This window comes from Girardinichthys multiradiatus, chromosome 24 (assembly GCF_021462225.1).
Source record: "Girardinichthys multiradiatus isolate DD_20200921_A chromosome 24, DD_fGirMul_XY1, whole genome shotgun sequence".
In the NCBI taxonomy this organism is placed as follows: Eukaryota; Metazoa; Chordata; class Actinopteri; order Cyprinodontiformes; family Goodeidae; genus Girardinichthys; species Girardinichthys multiradiatus.
In genome coordinates, this window is record NC_061816.1 from 1000510 (window position 1) to 1022437 (window position 21928).

General features: G+C 38.8%; 2 protein-coding genes across 3 annotated transcripts in view; one reads left to right on the forward strand and one right to left on the reverse strand.

The window, feature by feature from the left end:
* LOC124861401 (NACHT, LRR and PYD domains-containing protein 4C-like) overlaps positions 1 to 21928 on the reverse strand; it is a 609184-nt gene that overhangs the window by 15722 nt on the left and 571534 nt on the right. The window lies entirely within an intron of this gene.
* Positions 10534 to 20576, forward strand: LOC124861144 (butyrophilin-like protein 9). Its single transcript, XM_047354666.1, has 4 exons — positions 10534 to 10836; positions 18606 to 18919; positions 19861 to 19904; positions 20053 to 20576. Exons 1-4 carry the CDS (start codon positions 10534 to 10536, stop codon positions 20571 to 20573), a joined length of 1182 nt encoding a protein of 393 aa, XP_047210622.1. The 3' UTR covers positions 20574 to 20576.

The window sequence follows — 21928 nt, forward strand, 5'->3', positions numbered from 1 at the left end:
AACACACATGAGCAGCACATAACATTTCAAAATAATGGAAAACATGAGGTAACTACTCAACTGAGTAGTGATTGTTTCTGTAGATACTCTGACCTGTTGATGGTTGGCTGGTTTGTGTCTGACATTTGCTCTCCTACCTGGTCCCAGGATGGAAGCCATCAGGGCTGCTGAGAAATCTATTTGATTTGCGCCTGATTTGCTTATTTTAAAAGATGTCATGTATCCTGTCTCCGTGCCTTTTCATTCTCAATCATATCACTCCAAATACTACTTAAACAATGTTATCAATTCTCCTCTTGTTACCTCAAAAAGTCATTAAATGTACTTTGGATGTTGTTTATCTGGTATGTTATGCTCGAGTCAAACAGTTTGTACAGTGTTCCTCTACGCTATGATCCTCTGTATCTCCTCCTTGCAGGTCTCATCTTCTTTACGTGGCTCTTCTTCTTCTTGGGTTTAATGGTGGTTGGCAAAAACCTGAAGTAGTGACTTTCAGCAGAGCTGTTTCAGTGCTATGATGAGCTCTGAAACCTGACTGAAACTCTTCAAACAGGTCATTGCTGTGTAAATGCTCACACATTTGATTAGCAACTATTTTCTCAAGAATTTTAAATAAGAATGGAAGATTGGATATAGGTCTGTAATTTTTCAAGTCATCTCGATCAAGCAAAGGTTTCTTAAGTAAAGGTTTAATTACAGCTACCTTAAAAGCCTGTGGTACATATCCATTTACTAAGGATAAATTAATCATGTCTAAAACGGGGCTGGTAATCAGAGGGAACACTTCCTTAAATAATTTGGTTGGGATTGGGTCTAACATACAAGTTGAAGGTTTAATTCAACTCAATTGTATTTATATAGCGCCAATTCAAAACACATGTCGTCTCAAGGCACTTCACAACAGTCAGGTACATACATTCCAATTAGTCCTAACCATTGAACAGTGCAGTCAGAGTTAGTTATATATTCAAATTGAATAAAAAGTGTTTCTGTCTAAGGAAACCCAGCAGATTGCATCCAGTCAGTGACTTGCAGCATTCACTCCTCCCAGATGAGCATGTAGAGACAGTGGACAGTCACTGGCGTTGACTTTGCAGCAATCCCTCATACTGAGCATGCATGTAGCGACAGTGGAGAGGAAAAACTCCCTTTTAACAGAAAGAAACCTCTAGCAGAACCAGGCTCAGTGTGAGCGGCCATCTGCCACGACCGACTGGGGGTTTGAGAGAACAGAGCAGAGACACAAAGAGAACAAAGAAGCACTGATCCAGGAGTACTTTCTATGGGAATAAAAAGTAAATGTTAATGGATGTAGCTCCTTTAGTCGTTTCACCTAGAAAGAAAGAACAGATAAACTCTGAGCCAGTTTTCAAGGTTAGAGAATGAAAGAGAGCACATAGAGTTAGTCAGAGTAAAAGCTCAGTCAGTAGCCATGTCTAGGAGAGAGAAAGGTTTAAACACTGAAAGACAGGGCCATGTGTATCATCGGTAGAAGGTGAGCATTAAGTTGTTGCCAGCAGAAGCTTGGATGATGCCCCTATCCAGAAAGGTGTTACAGGTAGACACAGAGTCAGGCCAGTTGTAGCTTCTAGGAAGAGAAAAGAGAGAGAACAAAGTTAAAAGCTGAAATAACAGCAAATAATGCAAAATTGGAGAGTAGTGTGAGAATGTAGCGAAGAGGGTGAAAGTGGTCATTATGTCCTCCAGCAGCCTAAGTCTATAGCAGCATAACTACACAGATAGTTTCAGTTCAGATTACTTAGTTAAACGGCGCTTATTTACAACAATGTCGTCTCAAGGAACCCGACAAAGGGTCCCACCACAGACTGATTATAACCATTGGAAAGAGGCGGTCATACAGGTAGCAGAAATGGAGGTGTGTTTGCACCTCAACCATAACTGAGCCGGTTTAGGCTAAACCTTAGATGAAGCTAATATTTCTGATAGCTCAGGAAGCTTCACAGGATCAAAACAGTCCAAACACAGATCAGGTTCTGCAGTTATTTCTAATGTTGTCTCACTTGCTGAGGATGAAGTAATCATCTTCGGGAGTTTGTCAAAGATTTTCCTTTTAATAGAATCAATTTTATTTAAGAAGAATCCCATAATGTCATGACTGCTAAGAGCTAAGGAAATGGATGGCTCAACAGAGCTATGACTCTATGTAAGTTTAGCAACTGTACTAAAGAGAAACCTAGGATTATTCTTGTTCTCTTCTATTAATGATGAGAAATAAGCTGTTCAAGCTTGGCAAAGTGTCTTTTTATACAACAGTAGGCTATTTTTCCAGATTCAGTAGGAATTCTCTAGGTGTGTAGAGCGCCATTTTCTCTCTAATTTTCTAACATTGTGCTTTAAAGTACGCAGCTCTGAATTAAACCAAGGAACTAGCCTCCTATTAATGATTACCTTCTTTTTCAAGGGGGCTGCATTGTCTAATGCATCACACAATGATGAAGTAACACTATGAACAAGAGAATCAATTTGTGAAGGGGAAGAAACAAAATTATTGCCCTCCACTGTGTTTTTCTGTGATAATGAGGAAATTAAAAGTGGAACAGATTCTTTAAAGGTCGTTACAGCATCGTCTGATAATGATCTACTATAAACTTTCTAATGAAATTTTCTTTCGGGTGTGGAGTACTCGGTTAAATTAAACTGAATGGTTATTAAGAAATGGTCAGACAGGACAGGGTTATGAGAAAATATTGTTATGTCTTTACACTCAATGCCATATAAAGCAGCCATCAAAGCAAGGGGGTCTAAAAGTATTAAAGACGTTTAGTTATTTCACACCTTTTGTTTACTGCATAATTCCATATGTTTCATTCACAGTGTTGATGCCTTCAGTTAGAATCCAAAATATAAACAGTCATGAAAATAAAGAGACACATTAAATAAGAAAGTCTATCTAAAACCTGCATCTGAAACAAGTTTAGCACCTTTCTGAGAAGACAAAACACTTACTCGAAGTCTCCAAGGTCCTCAGTGTGAGCCGTGTAAAAACTGTTAAAGTGACCCTTCTTCAAGCATATTTTAAAAACTTCAAAACTAACATCTACAGCTGTGACTGTGAAAGGTTCATCCATATGAGATATGGAGGTTCAAAATTAAAGCCCCATAAACATGGAAACCTCTCAAATGTATAATGAAGGAAAAAACTATTTTATCTCAGGCTAATTATGTCCAGATTAGGAGGACGCCATGTATAGATGTCAGTGTAAAAATGTAATCCTCATGTAATATGGAATTTCAAAATAAAAGCCCCTCATATTTGTAAGTGTTGTCTATATGATCACCATATCAATTATCATTTGAATATAAAGTTAATCCCAGGATGGTTTCTTGCCAGATTATACAGTAAATCATCTCCAGATGTCACTGTGTTTCTGCCACATGTAATGTGGAATTTAAAAATTACAGCGTCACAAACATATGAATCTTTCCTACATTCTGTTTAATCAACATATTAGTCATAATTTTAATAGAAAATTGTGTTATTTTTGGCTGATTTCTGTTTAGATTAAGAATAAACCATTTACAGATGTTAATGGAAAACTGTCATGAATGTCTAAATCAGCTGAGGCTGAAACTTTTACAGTGACATCTGGAGATGGTGGTCTCTAAATCTGGGCTGAAAGCAGTCTGAGATACCAGACAGTTTTACCTTAAATGGTTTATCCATATGAGTTAACAGTCAGTATTCAGATCTCGTTGTTCATTCCATGTGGATCTGGTTCTAAAATAAGTTCCTGATGTAAGGTCACTGTGAAATAAAACGATGGGTAATAATTAAGACCCAGAGGGAGTACCATGAGAGCTGATATGTGGTTTTATGGAGACATGCCTCCCCACAGACTTTGTCCTCTGCAACAAAAAGGACCCCCTATATGCAAATATAGGATCCAAACAGAGAGACAGACCCCACTCAGTCGTTCAGAGAACAAACCTGTTCTTCAACCGGTTCAGCTGCAGAGCTCCTGCTAGGTCCATCCCCCTCCACACCAGACTCAACATCTCCTCATTCCATAACAAACTTCACACCCAGCCCCCTCTCCATGCTGCTGCATTCCTCAGATTCTGATCCAAAGAAATTCATGCATACATTTGATTTCATTAATAAACAGAGGCAGAAAATCCCAGACAGTGAAAATCACATCTGGACCAGCAGAGATTATTCCAGATGCTCACGCATAGATGGTTTAAAAAGAAAAATATTAGTCTTCTGCTTTCACCTTTAATGGACCATAAGGTCCATTGACCCTGACCATAAATCATTGATATTAAGCTTTCTACTGGTAAATACATTGAGCTGTTTTTTCTTTGATAGGTTAACAGTTAAATCATGAATATGTTTAAGAAGAAAATGGGCATTTTTACAAGTATGATCATTTTGTCCTATTTTAATCTCATCTGAGGAATAAACTGTGGTTCTGAGAGCTGTTCCTAGTGGTTCTGAGTTACTACATTAATATCTCCTGTCTGATTGATGCCTGGTTGATTTCTCCAGCTGATAAAATGTGTGTGAAATGATTTATTTCTTTATCTGATGAGAGATGTTACAGTTTGGAAACAGTTAAAGTATATAAGAGGTCAAGGTCTGGATGTTGCTACACAAATATTCATAACTAATAAACAATGAGGAGTATTTGTTCAAATATGACACAGATTTAAATCAAACATTTCCTCCAGTGATGTAAAGATGCTGATATAACCCACACATCTGCGAGCCTCATGATTCTTCATGTGACTCAGGAATCAAAAATGTTTGGAAGGATATATTTCCTGATTTATCCTTGATATGGTGGGTAATGTTTGTTTTTCTGATATTTGAACATTTTATGTCCCTAAATATGATATGAAATGTTGAGAATTAATCACTAATCCATTATTATTTTCACAAATGCAACTTTCCTAGACTAAAATCCCCTTTATTGCAGTCTACAAGGATTCTGACTTAAATGTAAATGATATCCAAACCTGTTGGAACAAGAAGGCAGGTAGAACTAGAAATATTTGTGTTTCCTTGGAAGTTTGTTCTAATGTTCAAATGTTTTTCAATCTTTGGGGCCTCCTGGCTCATTGCTCAGCATTTTAATTGTTACCTTGTCTCAACACATTTCATCCGTATTTTGAAATATTCACTTTGAAACATCGTGTTTGGAAACAACTGTAAAAACACCGTGCAACAGTAATACATAATAACAACAATACATTTATTTCCGGTTCCGCTGGCCCCGCCCCCTCTTCCCAAACACGTGGATCTCTTCGAGTTTTTCAGTCTTTGTTCCCTGTTCGTCAGCAGCCCAGAAGCGGGAGTGTTGATAAAGCTGTAAGAGAGCTGCAGCAGCAGCAGTTGATGAACTCTGGAAAGAAGTCCAGCAGCTTGAGGAACATCTGGTCAAAGAAACTGGAGGGAAGCAGGAGCTCAAACAGCGGCAGGACGCAGCAGAGGAAGAGACACCAGATGATGGATGATGTTTTCCAGCCCAGATTAGGTTTGGATGTTTCCTTCTTCATGCCAACTGTGTGGATGGTAGTTAAAGTTTAGGAGCCGTTTTCAGTCTGCTGGTGGATTATTCCTCTGAATTAGAACTCGTTGTTAGGATAGTGAAACATCAGCAGGAGCTTCTGGAGCCCAGCTCAGAAATATTAGAGTTTGAAACGACAGAGGATCATCTAACTGCGGTGAAGTGAGCCGACGATCGCTGACGGTAGAAATCAGATGCGTCCATCCATGGTGTATTACGGTAGAGGAGCGGTATGGGAGCCGCTGGAAGCACAAAGATCTGTTTGTTGGGAATGATTACAGCTGCAGGAGTTTTGGACAAACATCTCATGTTGTTTCAGTTTCAATGTTTGAGGAAGATGTTTAATGCTACTTATATGATAAGTAGTTAATCCATCAATGAATATGTTAAAATATCAATGTTATATTACAACACAGTCATTTATCTAGAGACATTTAAAGTAACCTAAAAATTAATTGATTTATAAATTAATGAATTCTGACTGAATTAATTAAAAACAGCCACATTAACAGTCTGGACTGTGAAAACATTCATCCTTTCATGTTTGGTATTACATTACCTCCATCTCCTGGTAGGTGGTGCAACCGTCTCTCTGCTATCTAAATGGAGAAAATCCATTCAAAGTAACTTCTAACACACTTCCTCAATTTGCAAAGATCATTTGTAGATGTCTATTTCTTCCATCTCCTAAGGAGTGCTGGTGTTTGGGCTCTGGTCAAGGTAGATGTTCACCACAGGACCTTGAAAGAGCTTGAATGTGTCTTGAAATGTTGTTTTGTTCACAAAATTTTGTCTGAGCTGCCGCACCCTGTTGGTGGTCAGACGTCTCGGAGTCCCTCCTGTCCTTGGTCTCCAGAAGTGATCACCCTCTATCTAACACTGACTCTTAAACGAACGACTCTCAAACAGTTTCTAACTTTTAGCTCCTTTAATCTAAATTAGGCAGAGGAATGATTGCAGAGATCAGCGCTGAGGCTCCCGTCTCGGACCGTCGCCATCTGTGAAAGGATGACGAAGAGCCCCAAAAGAAGGTCACATGTAGTTTTATATCCGGCACTCCAATGCAATGGATGTACCCTCCCCCAGTGATTATCAGTAGACTATGTGTCACCATTGTGGTGTTTATTTGGTAGGTTGTGTAGTAGCTGGTGTCCATCTTTAATCTAAATGTTACTGCAGCTTTCTAATCAACCCAGTTCCCGGCTGCTCCACTATCAAACCCAGTGGACTGAGCCACAGGTCATTCATGACGGACCTTGGGCCATTTATCCTTGTAATGTGTGTCGATGAGCTTTCTTATCCTATTCTAACAAAAGGGAAACATTAGAACTTATATTTTATTTCACTATAGTATAAATGGGAATGAGCTAATCTGCTGTAAAACAAATAAGCACATTGCACTTGTTTGTACTCAAACATCTCACTGAATATGAAGTTCAATAGAATAACCAGAAACTGTTCTGTAATCTTCTTGTTGCTGATGTGGAGAGAGCTCCTGCAGTGCATTTTATATTATCGTACGCACATCAAATATTCTGAACATAAAGCCACAAGCATGGAGTAACACATTAAATAATATCCCTCTTTGATATAGTGTTAATTGATAATTAAAACTGCAACTGATCATAAAATAGAATAAATCTGATGCATTTCTCTCACGCACTGTCCACTAATGTCGCTTGATACGTATTTACCACATACCAAGAATTGTTTAGGTAACAAGTTGCTGCAATCCAGTGGTTGATTTATGATAAATTATGCCTCCTTTGTCTTATCCTCATACGAAATATCTAAATGTTGCTATATCAGCTGTCTGTGCTATATTCAATTAACAATCTCTACTTCACAAACCATCTGCTTCACAGCAAAACTCAGACAATTATGTTTTATATAATAGTGATTTAATTCAGGGGTTAAATATGAGATTCTGCACATGACCTAAACTGTCAGTTCTTGAGGTTCAGTTTTCTCTAAACTGCTGATCAGATGTTTGTCTCTAATGTGAATCTTTACCAGCTTAGAAACATAAAGTTAAAGTTGTTCATAATGCATGTAATGTGTTTCAGTGCAGGGAGCAGATGTTAAAGAAGAGGCTCCTGAAGAACAGAGTCCTGATGTGGATCAGCAGGAGCCAGAGCTCCTCCAGATAAAGGAGGAACAGGAGGAACTCTGGACCAGTCAGGAAGGAGAGCAGCTCACTGTGAAGGAGGAGACTGATACCAGGTTTCCATTAACTGCAGCTCCTATCAAGAGTAAGGATTTGTTTGTGTGTGTGTCTCCTGTCTGGCAGCTAACAGTCTGGTGCATCTGGTTGTCTTTTATGATCAACAGTAGATTAGCTTCAGAAAAAGGAGGAAGAAATGAGACGTTTCCTGAGCTGAAACTGCCGGGAAAATACGACGCAAACAGATTATAAAGATATCTACGTAGCACCTGGAGAGACTAAATTAAACTATTCTGCTCTCCTACAGACTCAAAGTTCACAACAAAATGTATTTAAAGGGTAAAAAAGTGGTTTTTGCAGATGTCTCCTTTAACTCTGCTCTTAATGTGCATGAACCTGTTCCTCTAGAAGCTTCCAGAAAACTCTGTAATTAGTTTCTTAATTTCTTGGACAAGGTTGACATTAGGGCCTGTATTTCTCTTCCCTCCTATGACCCGTCCATCTTGGTCACCTGCCTCGCTGTCTTTGATCACTGGGAGCCTTATTTCCTTTCCTCTCTAGAGATACTGGTTATCAGTATGAAACCATCTGGCTCCCCCTGTGATGTTCTTCCTCCATGTCGTCTTAAGGAGTTTTCTTCTTCTATTGGCCTCTTTATCCTTAAAGTTATTATCAGTAGTTTGACCTCCAGCGTGGAGCAGAACAATTTTAAACATACTATTGTGAAATCTGGCCTCAATCATTCTGCTTTGTTAAGCTTTAGGCCGATCTCCAAGTTACCCTTTTCTGTCCAAAATTTTGAAACAACAGTTTACAACCAGCTGAAGCCTTACTGGATAAATATATGATTATGGAAGTGTTCCAGTCTGGGTTTAAAACTTACCACTGAATCGGCTCTTTTAGGGATTTTTGATGATGTATTCTTAGCAACGGATTCTGGGAACTGCTTTTAGATTTACCAGCTGCTTTTGATCCAGTGGATCATAACGTTCTCATCTCCAGACTGGAGCAGTGGGTGGGCATCACTGGCTCAGCTCTTTAATGGTTCAGGTCCTACTTCTCTGATAGGAGTTTCTGGGTCATGGTGGATGATTTTACCTCCCCTGGGGGGTACCTCAAGGCTCCATTCTTGGAGCCCTGAGGTTGCGTTTTATTTTTGTGCTGATGACTGTCAAGTCTATTTCCCTTTAAAACATAATGTTTCTGTTTAGCCTCTCCTTGATTGTCTTAGTGACATCTGGGCATGGATGGCACTGAATTTCCTTAATTTTAATTAAAAATAACTGTCATGCTTTTCAAATCCAGTGACTCCAGCAGTATTTCTTCCTGTGGCCCAGAAGCCTCTGCAGTTTGCTCACCAGCCCCATGTTGGAGTGGGGTTCTGTGTGTGTCTTTTAGACTTTTATTAGTGCATATTGTCTGTTTTTATGGGTGTATTTTATGCTGGGACAAATGAATTTCCCCTTTGAGGATTAATAAAGTTTCAATCAATCAGTGAAATCTTGGCTCACAGGTCTTATTTCTTTCAGTTGAGGTGGCCGTCAGAAATCAAGCCCCTCTAGTCTTTCTCTGTCTTGCTGTGACATTTAGTGGCTAAAAGGCAACCAGCTTTGTCAGGAAACTGTTGGTCTAGAGTTGATGCACATGCTGGGGATAGTATTTATCCTGATATATAATTCTAGCTCCAGACCTCCTACAGGTAGAAGTCACCTTGGGCAAGAGGCGCTTATTCCCAAGGTTCCACATCGATGAATGGATGTACTGGCCTTGTGTGTGTGTGTACTTGTACTTGCTGCTGATTAAGAACCATTTTTTGTATTTTTATCATAAAGTGATGACATTTTGACAAAGTGAGGACGTTTCCTGGTCCTCACTTTTTCAAATTCCGATTTTGGGACAGGGGTTAGGTTTAGGACTAGGGCATGAATTGAGTTTAGGCCCAAGAAATCAAGGATAATGAATGGAAGTAACTGAAAGTCCTTATTAAGATAGAAGTACAAGGATGTGTGTGTGTGTGTGTGTGTGTGTGTGTGTGTGTGTGTGTGTGTGTGTGTGTGTGTGTGTGTGTGTTTGTTTGTTAGAATGACATGTTGTGAAATTATGATGATTTGATTATGAATATTTAGAAAAAAATAGAATTTAACAATCATAATTAATATATAATGTATCATTCATATCCAAAATCACCCAGAGTGTTTAGATATTCAGAATAAACTATGAAAATGTGATTGTTTGGCTGCTTGCACTTAATAATTGGAAGTATTAAGTGAGAAGTTTTAACGTGAGGACATGATGAGTGGCTGAGATCTCGTGAGAGCTGTGCTCAAGTAATAACTCAAGTAAAACAAGTCAGTAAATTGAAGCCCAACATAGAAACTTTTAAAAATACTAACCACTGTCTCATATATCCCAATAAAACAAACTGGAAGAGGAAACCTTAGACAGCCTGGAGAGCTAGGTAGATGAATGTTTTGACAACATAGTAATGGGCAAAACACAAAAATCTGCATCCATGACCACAACAGCATCAAGATACCCCCGTTCAGAATGCTCGGCCAGCACCTCCACTATCTCTCCAGAGAAAAGCTACGCTGATATCCTGGACTCTATTGGCAAGAAGTCACCCAGCCTGGATGCTCGTCTTACCCTGGTGGAGGTTCTCCACAAGGAATTTTAAGCTCTGAGGGAATGTCCGGAGTTCAGCCACAAACAACAAGCTTCGCTCACAGCCAAGAAACAAACGCTGAGGGATAAGGTAAAGAAATGTACCGATGGAATGATGCAGCTGTCTGAAACAAAGAAATGAGGGAGACCATCCTGAATATACAAGCTTGGGGCATGTGGGACAACCTTGTCTTCACCAGCATCCCAGAACGGGCAGAGGAGGACTCTGAATCCACTATCTGGGAATTTCTCCAAAGTCAGCTAAAACTCCCAAGTGACGAGTTTAAAAACATCACTTTCCATCGTGTTAACTGGCTCGGAGGTAAGAAGCCCGACAACAACCGGCCTCGGCCATTTGTAGTGAAATTCAGGCACTACAAGCAGAAAGAGCAGGTCAGGAGTCGGGGCAGAGAGCTACGGGGAACGAACTTCAGCGTCATTGACTTGTTTCCAAAGGAGATCCTCGATTGGAGGAGAGTATTATTCCCAATCAGGAAGAAATATATCACTGAAGTGGCTGTAGATAAACTCTGTTAATGGTCAGTTGTTCAGGGACCTGGTTGGATAAGAGGTTAGATAACGCATTTATAATCTAATGTAAAGCACAGCTCAGCATGATGAAAACATGTAAGGCAGGAGTAAAGAGATTCAAGAAAATCTGATTAAAATCATAACCAATCACAAGCATGAAGCTTCTAATAAAAGCATTCAAAGTAATTGAAAATCCTCAAAAATAACAAAAAGCTTTATATATTATGTATAAATTAATAAACATATGCTATTTTTATCAACAATATAATAACTATTCTTTTTCAGCTTTAAATTAAATCATTTAAATCACTATATACATTTGTGTTTTAGAATATGGTAATTAACACTAGAACTCCCAAGCCCGTCAATTTGACGGCGAGCATTCTGGATGCGAGGCGGTGATGATGTCATCACATTACATTGGTCAGAATGCTAAAGGTTTTCTTGCACGCTATAAAATGATGGTTTTGACAAGAATTAATAGTATTTGATCAAAACCTATTATGTTTTATTTTTATTTATATATAGTACTGAAAAATAATACAGAGTAGCGGGTACATTTAAAAAAAAAAAAAAAGCTTTACTAATCTGAGCAAAAGCTGGACAGCTCCATGTTACGCCCCCCTTTCACTCCGCGGACATAAACTAGTGCTAAAAATGCCTTCAGCTCATCCACACTCATGTCCCAGGAGGAATCATCTCCAAGCAGAGGAACGCGGTCTGGGCATCTTGGATCTGGCGCTCTGTCAACGTGTTCTGGCTCTGATGCCTCACTCTACTTTCTTCCTCCCCTACTACTGTCCACACAGCGCCATCCTTTCCTATTTCCTCCTCCTTCCCAGGTGTGCGATCGTCTCGCGAAGAAAACGCAGTAAAGCGCAGAAGAGATTGTTGTTCTTGGGCTACTATATCTATGACCTAACTTATTGTTTATTTCTTTGTCCATCATCAGTATCTTGATCTCTAGTTTCTCTCCTGCCAGCTGGATTGCTGGGTTTATAGCTGGGCACTGATCACCTGGCTCGTCTCCCTGTCTCTGAACCTGCGCTGATTGTGGCACTGTTGCTATAGTTTATATATTATTAGTTTACTAATCTGTCAACTATAGCCTAAAATGATAAAATTGTTACATAGGCTAGTCTTTTACTACCTTGAAATAATGCGCCACAACCTCCTGCTAATGGGACGACTCGTGTTTTTTAGCCGGGGGAGGCTCACTCTCTGACCTGCTGTCACTGGAACTGAATGCTGACCAAGAGCCATCAGAATCTCTCTCGACCCCAGAAACTCGATCATCTAATTTTTGAAGCATTTCCAATGCCTCAGAAAACATCCTTCTAGAAGCTATTTGTAGGATGCCAACAATCTCCTTCACAGACTGCGTTCTAGAGTGGCGGTTGCTAGGCAACGCTCGCGCGTATACTCAGCCGCGGGGAAAAAAAATATCAATGTAAATAATAGGGCCGTCAAAATAGTGCCTGTGGTAGTTAGAGGTAGAAATACTTAGATCTTTAAATAGAGACATAGGAATACACAAGACACAGGTTTAGAAAAAGTCAGGATGCCAGGAAGATAAGAGTTTTAATAAACCAGAGTTATGTCATGTCAAACTTTCAAAACCGTCAAATTGACTGCCCTGGGAGTTCTAGTGTTAAACCATGACACCGTGAAACCAATATATTTACAGTCCAGGTTATCACACCATTGTGGCCTCTCTGATTTTACCTACTGTACTGTTCACTGATAATATTTATCAGATTCTTTTCACTAGTTTTAATCTTTATCATCTTTGTAACATTGTCACGGTAAAGTTGTTCATAATGCATGTAATGTGTTTCAATTATGTCTGCAGATTTTAAAGAAGAGGCTCCTGAAGAACAGAGTCCTGATATGGACCAGCAGGAGCTGGAGCTCCTCCACATAAAGGAGGAAAGTGAAAGAATCTGGGCCAGCCAGGATGGAGAACAACTGAATGTGAAGAAAGAGACTAATGATACCAGGTTTCCAGTAACTGTTGTTAATATGAAGAGTGAAGAGGATGAGGAGAAACCTCTGCTCTCTCAGCTTCATCAACACAAAACAGAAGACAGAAATCTTCCAAGAAGCATCTCAACTGACCAGATAAAAGTAGGAATTAAGGAAGAGGACTGTGGAACATCAGAATCCAGCAGGAACCCAGATCTAAATACTCATGGAGGCTCTTCCAACTGTTCTGAAACTGAAGACAGTGAGGATGATGAAGAGGATGATGATGTGAAGCATCATAAATCTGAGCTTAAATGCTTATCAGACTCTGAAACTGAAGACAGTGAGGTTGATTGGAAGGAGAGCAGGACTCCAGGATCAGGCAGAAACGCTGTCAACAAATCTTTGAGCTGCTCTGAGTGTGGGGGAAAATTTGCTAACAGACGCTCTCTTCAGAGTCACATGACATGTCATCCAAGATTAACGTCTTCAGATTGTTCTGGTAATGAGACATGTTTCAGTGAAAAGAAAAACATAGATTCACTGACAAAGTTTCAGACGGGTAGTAAAGATTTTAACTGTGGTGATTGTGGTAAAAGTTTTAACTTGAAACGAGATCTCAAAAGGCACACAAAAGTCCACACAGGAGACAAACCTTTTAGTTGTGATACATGTGGAAAAAGATTTTCCTCCAAGTCATATTTAAACAGACACATGAGAATTCACGCAGGAGACAAACTTCTTAGTTGTGATGCTTGTGGAAAAAGATTTGCCTACAAGTCACAATTAAACACACACATGAGAATCCACGCAGGAGACAAACCTTTTAGTTGTGATGCTTGTGGAAAAAGATTTTCCTCCAAGTCACAATTAAACACACACATGAGAATCCACGCAGGAGACAAACCTTTTAGTTGTGATGCTTGTGGAAACAGATTTCTCTTCAAGTCAGATTTAAACAGACACATGAGAATTCACACAGGAGACAAACCTTTTAGTTGTGATGGTTGTGGAAGAAGATTTGTCTCCAAGTCACATTTAAACACACACATGAAAATTCACACAGGAGACAAACCTGTTAGTTGTGATGCATGTGGAAAAATATTTCTCTCCAAGTCATATTTAAACAGACACATGAGAATTCACACAGGAGAAAAACCTTTTAGTTGTGATGCATGTGGAAGAAGATTTGTCTACAAATCACATTTAAACACACACATGAGAATTCACACAGGAGACAAACCTTTTAGTTGTGATGCATGTGGAAGAAGATTTGTCTACAAATCACATTTAAACACACACATGAGAATTCATACAGGAGACAAACCTGTTAGTTGTGATGCATGTGGGAAAAGATTTGTCTCCAAGTCATATTTAAACAGACACATGAGAATTCATACAGGAGACAAATGTGTTAGTTGTGATGCATGTGGAAGAAGATTTGTCTCCAAGTCATATTTAAACACACACATGAGAATTCATACAGGAGACAAACCTGTTAGTTGTGATGCATGTGGAAAAAGATTTATCACCAAGTCACTATTAAACACGCACATGATAATTCACACTGGAAATAAACCCTTTGGTTAAGATCTTTGTGTGGACTGTTTTGGTTTCAAGTCACAATACAACAAATGCGAGAATCCAAAGTGGAGAGAAACCTTTTGGTTGTGATGAATGTGGTAAAAACATTACCTTCAAGTCAAATCTAAACCAGGATGATAGAATTAAGATATTGTTGATATTGACTTCAGGAAGCTTCAGTCATTCTCCCCAACCATCATTGATGGAGATCAAATTGAGACCAATGCTAGAAGTACCTGGGCATGGTTCTGGACTGCCATCTAAGGTGAGACTCATGGACTGACAGGCAACTTAACGCCCTTAGAATGTCCTTGACTTCTGTTCATCAGAACAGTCCACTTAAGAGGCAGTGTCTTGTTAAAGAAAATTAGTTTAGGATAAAACAACCTAAATATTGTTAATTTCATTGTGTTTAGCTTTTGTTTGTGGTGGTATGAGGCTACCTGGTGAAGCTAATCTGAACAGGCCTCTAAGCCTTAAGGCTAGTTTTATTTGTTCTGTGTTTTAAAGTTGAAACAAACGTTATTTCAATGAGATGTTTTAAACAGTGATGGTCCAGTAATGGGATTTTGCTCCATTTTATTTGTGTTTTTGTTTAATCGCTTTGAACTAACCTGCTAAAAATGTGTTCCAGTACTGCTTAAAACATGCTAAAGGTTGTCTTTGCTAGCGGCTAACAGGCTAATAGCCTTGCTTATAAACATGGTATACAGCTTTGTTTACAACAGAGCTTGTCTCATTCGCTCCGTAATCGTTGGGTAACGCACCATCAATGCTTGTATACACATTAATATTTGTATTGTATGGTATTTAAAATAACGTATACAATTATTGAATAAGGTATTTTCTTTGTCTTAGCAGCTGGTGACCTAGATGTGAATCACCACATCTCTCTATCCGTCCATTGTTCGCCCCCTGGCGTCTTCAAATAAAGTTTCTCACTTCCATTTTAAGCGGTAATAACTCTGTTCAACCATGTGCTGAAGAATAATTACATACCATTGAAAATCAATTGTCCCAAAAGATTATAGATTTCTAATTTAGGAAATTATTCTTTTGAAAATAATTTTATTAAAATAATGTTTTACTTACCTTCCGTTTTGTGTTGTGACTGGTTGTTTGAACATATACCAGTTGTTGCCCTTAAGTACTTTTAAAACTAATTTAACCTCATTCCAGATTCCTCAAAATAAATCCTGGTCCTTAAACCTGAATATCAACACTGAACTATGACATCATTGCATCAATTTTATTGGTCCCCTTTTATCTTTTATTTGTATATAGTTTCATTAGTTTCTGTATTTCTTTATTTTGTTTGGTAGTTTTAGTTGAATGATTGTAGTCAAGTATTTTTTAATTGACATATTTTAACTTAGTTGTTTTTTTTTGTGTTAAATTCTTACATTTTGAAGAGAAGGTGCGGTGAATTGATTCCATATGTATGCAGAGTTTGCTGTTCAGTAATGCGAGTGCTTGAATCACTCTTTCATCTATTGTTCTAATATCACCACCATATTCAGCTGGTATTCACAGGACAATACTTGAAAGGCTGGTTATTTAATTAAATATAAAATAGCATCAGCATATTATTGCACAACAACATTTGTTAACCATGCAGTTATATCAAAACATTCTGTTAGCTTTAGCTGTAATAAATTTCATATCATCAGTGTCTGTTTACAGCAATCTGTGATGAAACATGGAGTAAATCCTTCATTCAATGTAATATTTGAGCCGTTTACTCCATTTAATTTATGTTGCTGCTCTGTGTTGGATGTCTTTCAGACTTGATTTATGATTATCTGTGAATATCCCAAGCTTTCCTCAGTAAAGATTATAATACAGTTTTAAAGTGAAAGTTTATTGTTCAAAACGAGGGTTTTAATCCAACCAGAAGCTGTCTTTTCCCTTCTTTTTCCTCAGAAGCAACAAAACACTGAACTCCACTTTGACAAACTTCTTTAAAATTGTTAAAGTTGCACCTGTACATGGAATTTGTCTTAAGTCTATAAAAGTCACAAATGGCAGATGTGGCACGATTATTGGTTATAGTTTATAGAGCTCTCTTTACCCTACCTGCTTCATTAATGACAAAGCTCTGCCATGAAGTCGTACCTTTTCATTAATAATATGTAAAGACTGTTGGTTAGTAGCTGAAAAAAAATCACTGTACCTTATTTTTCAGTTTTTAACTTTTTGTCCTATTTTTTACTATAATTATGGTTGTTTTATATTTTCTTAGCAAATTAGTGTTCCTTTAAAATAAATTGTTTTAATGTTTCCTGACTCCTTTATTAATTAGTCTTACTGCAGTATCTTTGTGTTTATGTCTTGGTTTTAAAAGGAGCTATAAAAGCAAGGTTGAATTGAATTAAGCTGAAGATCAATAAATTGTATATGAATGAATGTTTTAAGGAACTTTGACTTTTCTGGGCTGCGGTTGGGTGGATGGGGCGGTGCAGCATGTCTTGTGCCTGCTCCACTTGTGAAAATAAATCTGTTGGGCTTCTTCTTGGCACCTACGCAACAATTAATATCACAGTAAAGTGGCGTTTAGACTTCCAAATGTCTGTTTAATTCCATATTGATTCTATTAAGTAGATCTTCAGCTCTTTTTTTTAATGATTCACTTTAAGCAGATAATATAGAAGCAAATAAGATATGTCCACCCTGTTATTTTCCCCCTTCTTACCATATGTGTCGAATAATGGAAAAAGTTTTTTTTAAATAATGATGAAATAACTGTAAAAAAATATTCCCCTTTAAAATATCCAATAGTTCCACCTTCTTTTCTATATACAATCTGACTCTGAATATATTTAATCTTCCAACTAAAAGTATTTGACAGCAGTTTTCTTGTAAATAAATCACAGGATTTTTAACCTATGAAAATAGATCGTTTCATAAAACCTGGAGAGGACAGAGTGGACAATGAAGTTACTGGGTGAACACTGGCCTGGTAGAGAACCATTGATACTTAACCAGTATCTGACTAAAAAAGTGAGTAGTTTTTGTTGTTGTTTTTTTTTTTCAAACATATTGATTAGAAAAACTTATTTGATCAGTTAATAAATAACAAAATCAAAGTCAAGGTCTTGATGCAGTTGGCTAGGCTCCCTTACATAGATAACTGTTGGCCAACAGACTGTCTTGTATTTCATTGAGAATCAGGTTGGATCATTATTGAAACTGATCTCTTCATGATTGAATTATCTTCATATGAATCTAGTTTATTCTGATTTCTTGTCTAATTGGAAATGAATTTGACAGGTTTGTGTGGAAAGTTTTTTGAGATAAGACTAGTTGTGAATTGGTGCTGTATAAATAAACTGAACTGAATATGCAACACTCTAAAACGGTGTTTAGGTATGAGTCTGTTTGAGTCTGTAAGGTTGTTTGTCTACCAGGTGTTTCTCCATGCCTCCAAGGTCCATCAACACACACCTACAGACCCCATCGTTTTGTTGTCTTCTATGTTGGTGAAGAGTGTACTTTTCTCATCATGTAAAGCACTTTGAATTGTCTTGTTGCTCAGATTTGCCATACAAATAAACTTGACTTGTCTTGCATTGACCCTCACCTTGTCCTTCTCCGACCAACCCTTTATTATTAATCAGTAAACTAACCAGCATCTGACCGCAGCTTATGCCACTGTTGATGCTGCTGCAGCATTAGGTTGATTTTCTTATTGAGGAGCAGTTTTCCCGTCCACTTTGAACATGACATCCTCTAGTGCCACTGTCCATGGTGCTGCAGTGTCAGTTTTACTTACTTTATAATCAGCAGCTTCCAGTCTACAAAGAACCTGACCTCCGCCTGTTCTGATCTTCATAGTTCTGCAGCATCAGTTTGATTTCTTTAGGAATGACCATTTTCTCAGTTCACCCTGACCTCTTTGTGTAACAGTATCCATGGTACAACATGATCCCTTTTACTTTCTCATTAATCAGCACTTTCCTTTAAGTTCTGAAACCGACTTCTGCTTGTGCTTTTATATATAAAAGCACAAGCTACTAATCAGTGTTTAGTAGTTATTGAGGTTGTAAATCAACAACTCTGGCCTGGTGCAGGTTGGTATAAAATTAAATGTAAACTAATGATTTAAACTTTTCCAGTAAAACTTAAAGGATTAAAGGAAGGTTTTAATTAACTGTTTAACTCTAAAGCTGCTCATCATCTTCTATCATTTAACAGTTGAAGCAAAAAATAAGATCATAGCTAAAAATCATTTAAAAATAGTAAAAGCCACCTGCTGGACTGAAGGTGTAGTGCAGTTTTATTTAAAGTCTAAAGTGTTTTGTTTCATTTTGTCTCTCAGACTTAGATCCTGTAACCTCTCAGGGAGAACTTGTGAAGTTCTGTCATCAGTTCTTAGCTCCCAGTCCTGCTGTCTGAGAGAAGTTGACCTCCAGAACAACAACCTACAAGATTCAGGGGAGAAGTTGCCGTCTGGTTCAGACTGTACACTGGAAATATTCAGGTGAAGATTCATCAAACTGGTTCTTCTGGGTTTTAATGAGGAACAGTATTCTCTGTTTCACAAATTAAAATGGTTTAAATGCTAAGTTGATGATTTTCTGGTAAATTCTTCTGAGTCGTTAGTTTCTCAGCTGGAACAGACAGCAGTTAGTTCATCATCTGTTTCATTGTCTTATTTAGAATCATGTGGGACCAAGATCAAACGCTGTCCTGGTCCCTCTGACCCGACTCTGGTTTTATGGAACGTCTCTTTAAGTTCACTTTTCTAACCAAACACTTTAGTTCTAACTACTTACAGAACATTGACTCTTTTGGACCTTATAGAACCATCTACTCACCAATTCCTGGAGAGTCTGTAGACTCAAGATGGCCTCCAGAGATACACCTCACTTCAAAGAACAAAGCAGGAGGACACAGATAGTGACAAAGCAAAGACAGGAGAACCTGCTGGAGGCAGAACCGGACCCAGTGAACAAACACACCATGATCCAGTTCCCAGTTGATGATGGTTGCTGGTTCCCCAATTTCTGGACTTCAAACTGGATCATCTGTGTACAGAATAAAGTTACAGCAGAACATCAGAGATTTTAATGTAAAGTAGGAAATGAAGAGAATTGGGTCCAGAGGCCCGGCTGACTGCAGCTTGGCTGACCCAGACATGAGCCAAGGTTCCTCAGTCATGAGCAGCTTTATACAGCATAGTTCATTGTTAGCAACTGACAGACAGTACAGGCTGCGTCATGTTGTCTTGGTTGATTCTGCTCTATCAGTCTGGTTCCTCCCACAATGGACCAGACAACATATGCAGCAGGTCACAGAGTCCAAATGACCCAGATCCAGTTCTTCCAGCAGCATGTCAGAGTGGAATCTGATCTGATCTATTACAATGTCCATGTTTGCTGCTGAAAGAGACTGATGGTCTGACCCTCCTCCTCCTTTCAGGAAGCCTGATGGAGTCCGATGGTTGAAACCAGGTCTGAGGAAGTGTAAGTGTGTTTTTCATTTGATTCATGACAACAAAGCAGCTCACATTCAACCATCTTCAAACTGTCCATCACTCATTCAGGAGTCATCATCAAAGTGTCAATAAATGATCAATAACTGCAGCTGGATTGTGTTTGTTCTCTCCATCAGATTCCTGTCAGCTCACAATCGACACAAACACAGTGAACAGAAAACTCCAACTGTCTGAAGACAACAGGAAGGTGACACGGATGGAGGAGGAGCTTCAGTCATATCCTGATCATCCAGACAGATTTGATGACTGGTCTCAGCTGCTGTGTAGTGATGGTCTGACTGGTCGCTGTTACTGGGAGGTCGAGTGGAGAGGAAGAGTTTTTATATCAGTGAGTTACAGAAGAATCAGGAGGAAAGGAGACATTTATGACTGTTTGTTTGGATTAAATGATCAGTCCTGGAGTCTGAGCTGCTCTGATTGTGGTTTCTATGTCTGTCACAATAAGAACAAAACATCAGTCTCTTCCTCTGTCTCTAACAGAGTAGCAGTGTATGTGGACTGTCCTGCTGGCATTCTGTCCTTCTACAGAGTCTCCTCTGACTCACTGATCCACCTCCACACCTTCAACACCACATTCACTGAACCTCTTTATCCTGGATTCAGGTTCTATTCTGGTTCCTCAGTGTTTCTGTGTTGAGTCTAAAGAGTATCCTCCTGTCAGAGAAACACTCTCACTGTTGAACAGATAGTTCAGTCTCTACATGTCTGTCTCTTTCACTCAGAAACATTTTCACATTCAGTCGGTTTCTTTCTGAAACTCTTGGAAAAGATTCCTTGTAAACTTCGTCCTCTTCCAGTCCTTTAAAGATGGAAGCTGGGATTATTCCAGGATCCAAAGGTTTGGTTCTGTTTCCAGTCAAAGCTTCATTTAGGGTTTTTCCTCCAATGTGCTTCCAGTGCTATACCAAGACTGCTACTGGAGTTGGTTCTTTACTGGTTCTTTACTGGTTCTTTACGTCTCTTCTAGTAAATGTTTGATCCTGGCTCTTAATATCACCATCAGAAGAAGTTTTAACATTTCTATCTCCAATCTTTTCTGTCATGTTTCTTGTTTGTGTCACTAATGTAGTTTTTCTTCATCTGATCTGAACAGTTTTGTACTTTAGTCCCAGATAAACAGGCTGCCTCCTCAGGATCTGTGGGCTGTGAAGCTCAGGGTTAAGCAGCATTTCAGTTTATTTTGGTCTAATAAACTAGATTTAACATTAATCACTGGGAATGGTTTAGAGATCTCTTTGTTTCTCAGCTGGTTGGTTGGTCATGTCATTTGAGGCGCTGTGCTGTGGACCCGATGATCCTGGGTTCAAACCCTGCCACCTCCAGTCCTTCATAAACAAATTCAAACTCAGCCTTTCAGCAAAAGAAAAACCAAAAGCCCAACAATTAGTGTCATGACAGATTATGTAGGTACACCTATGATGCTACGGCAAGGGGGAGCCAGGACGACAGGTTAGGGAGGGGATGTATCATCATCCCCACCATTTTAGAGGACTTTAACCTTCAGGGCAGCTGACCTGAAAGATTACGACTGGACATAGGGTGACCACATCCTGCCCCAGCTGAATCTATGTTCTAATGTGCTCTCTGTAAATAATAATGTGTGAAGGGTCTCGTCGTGGTGGGGACTGTTCGCGACCGTAAGTCACCAGTGGTGCAGCGTCTGGTTCAAATCTCCACCATTCAACTAGGCCTGGATCATCCTAATAAAGCTTAGCTGTTATATACTCTCTAATCCCTGAAAGATATAGAAAAAAACACATACATACATGCTTAACCCATTACATTGTAAATCATTCTCTCTAAAACAACTTAACACAGCAATTATACCTAGATGTTTTTAGTATATGTTGTGAAAATGCAAGTGTGCGTTCCTTCTCTTCTTCTGCCCCATATGTCCTACTTCACACCTAGTTTTACAATGCAAGTTATTCCTCCTCTGTGTTCAATTATGTTTGCAATGTCCCTGCAACAAGTAGTATCTTATTTATTAAT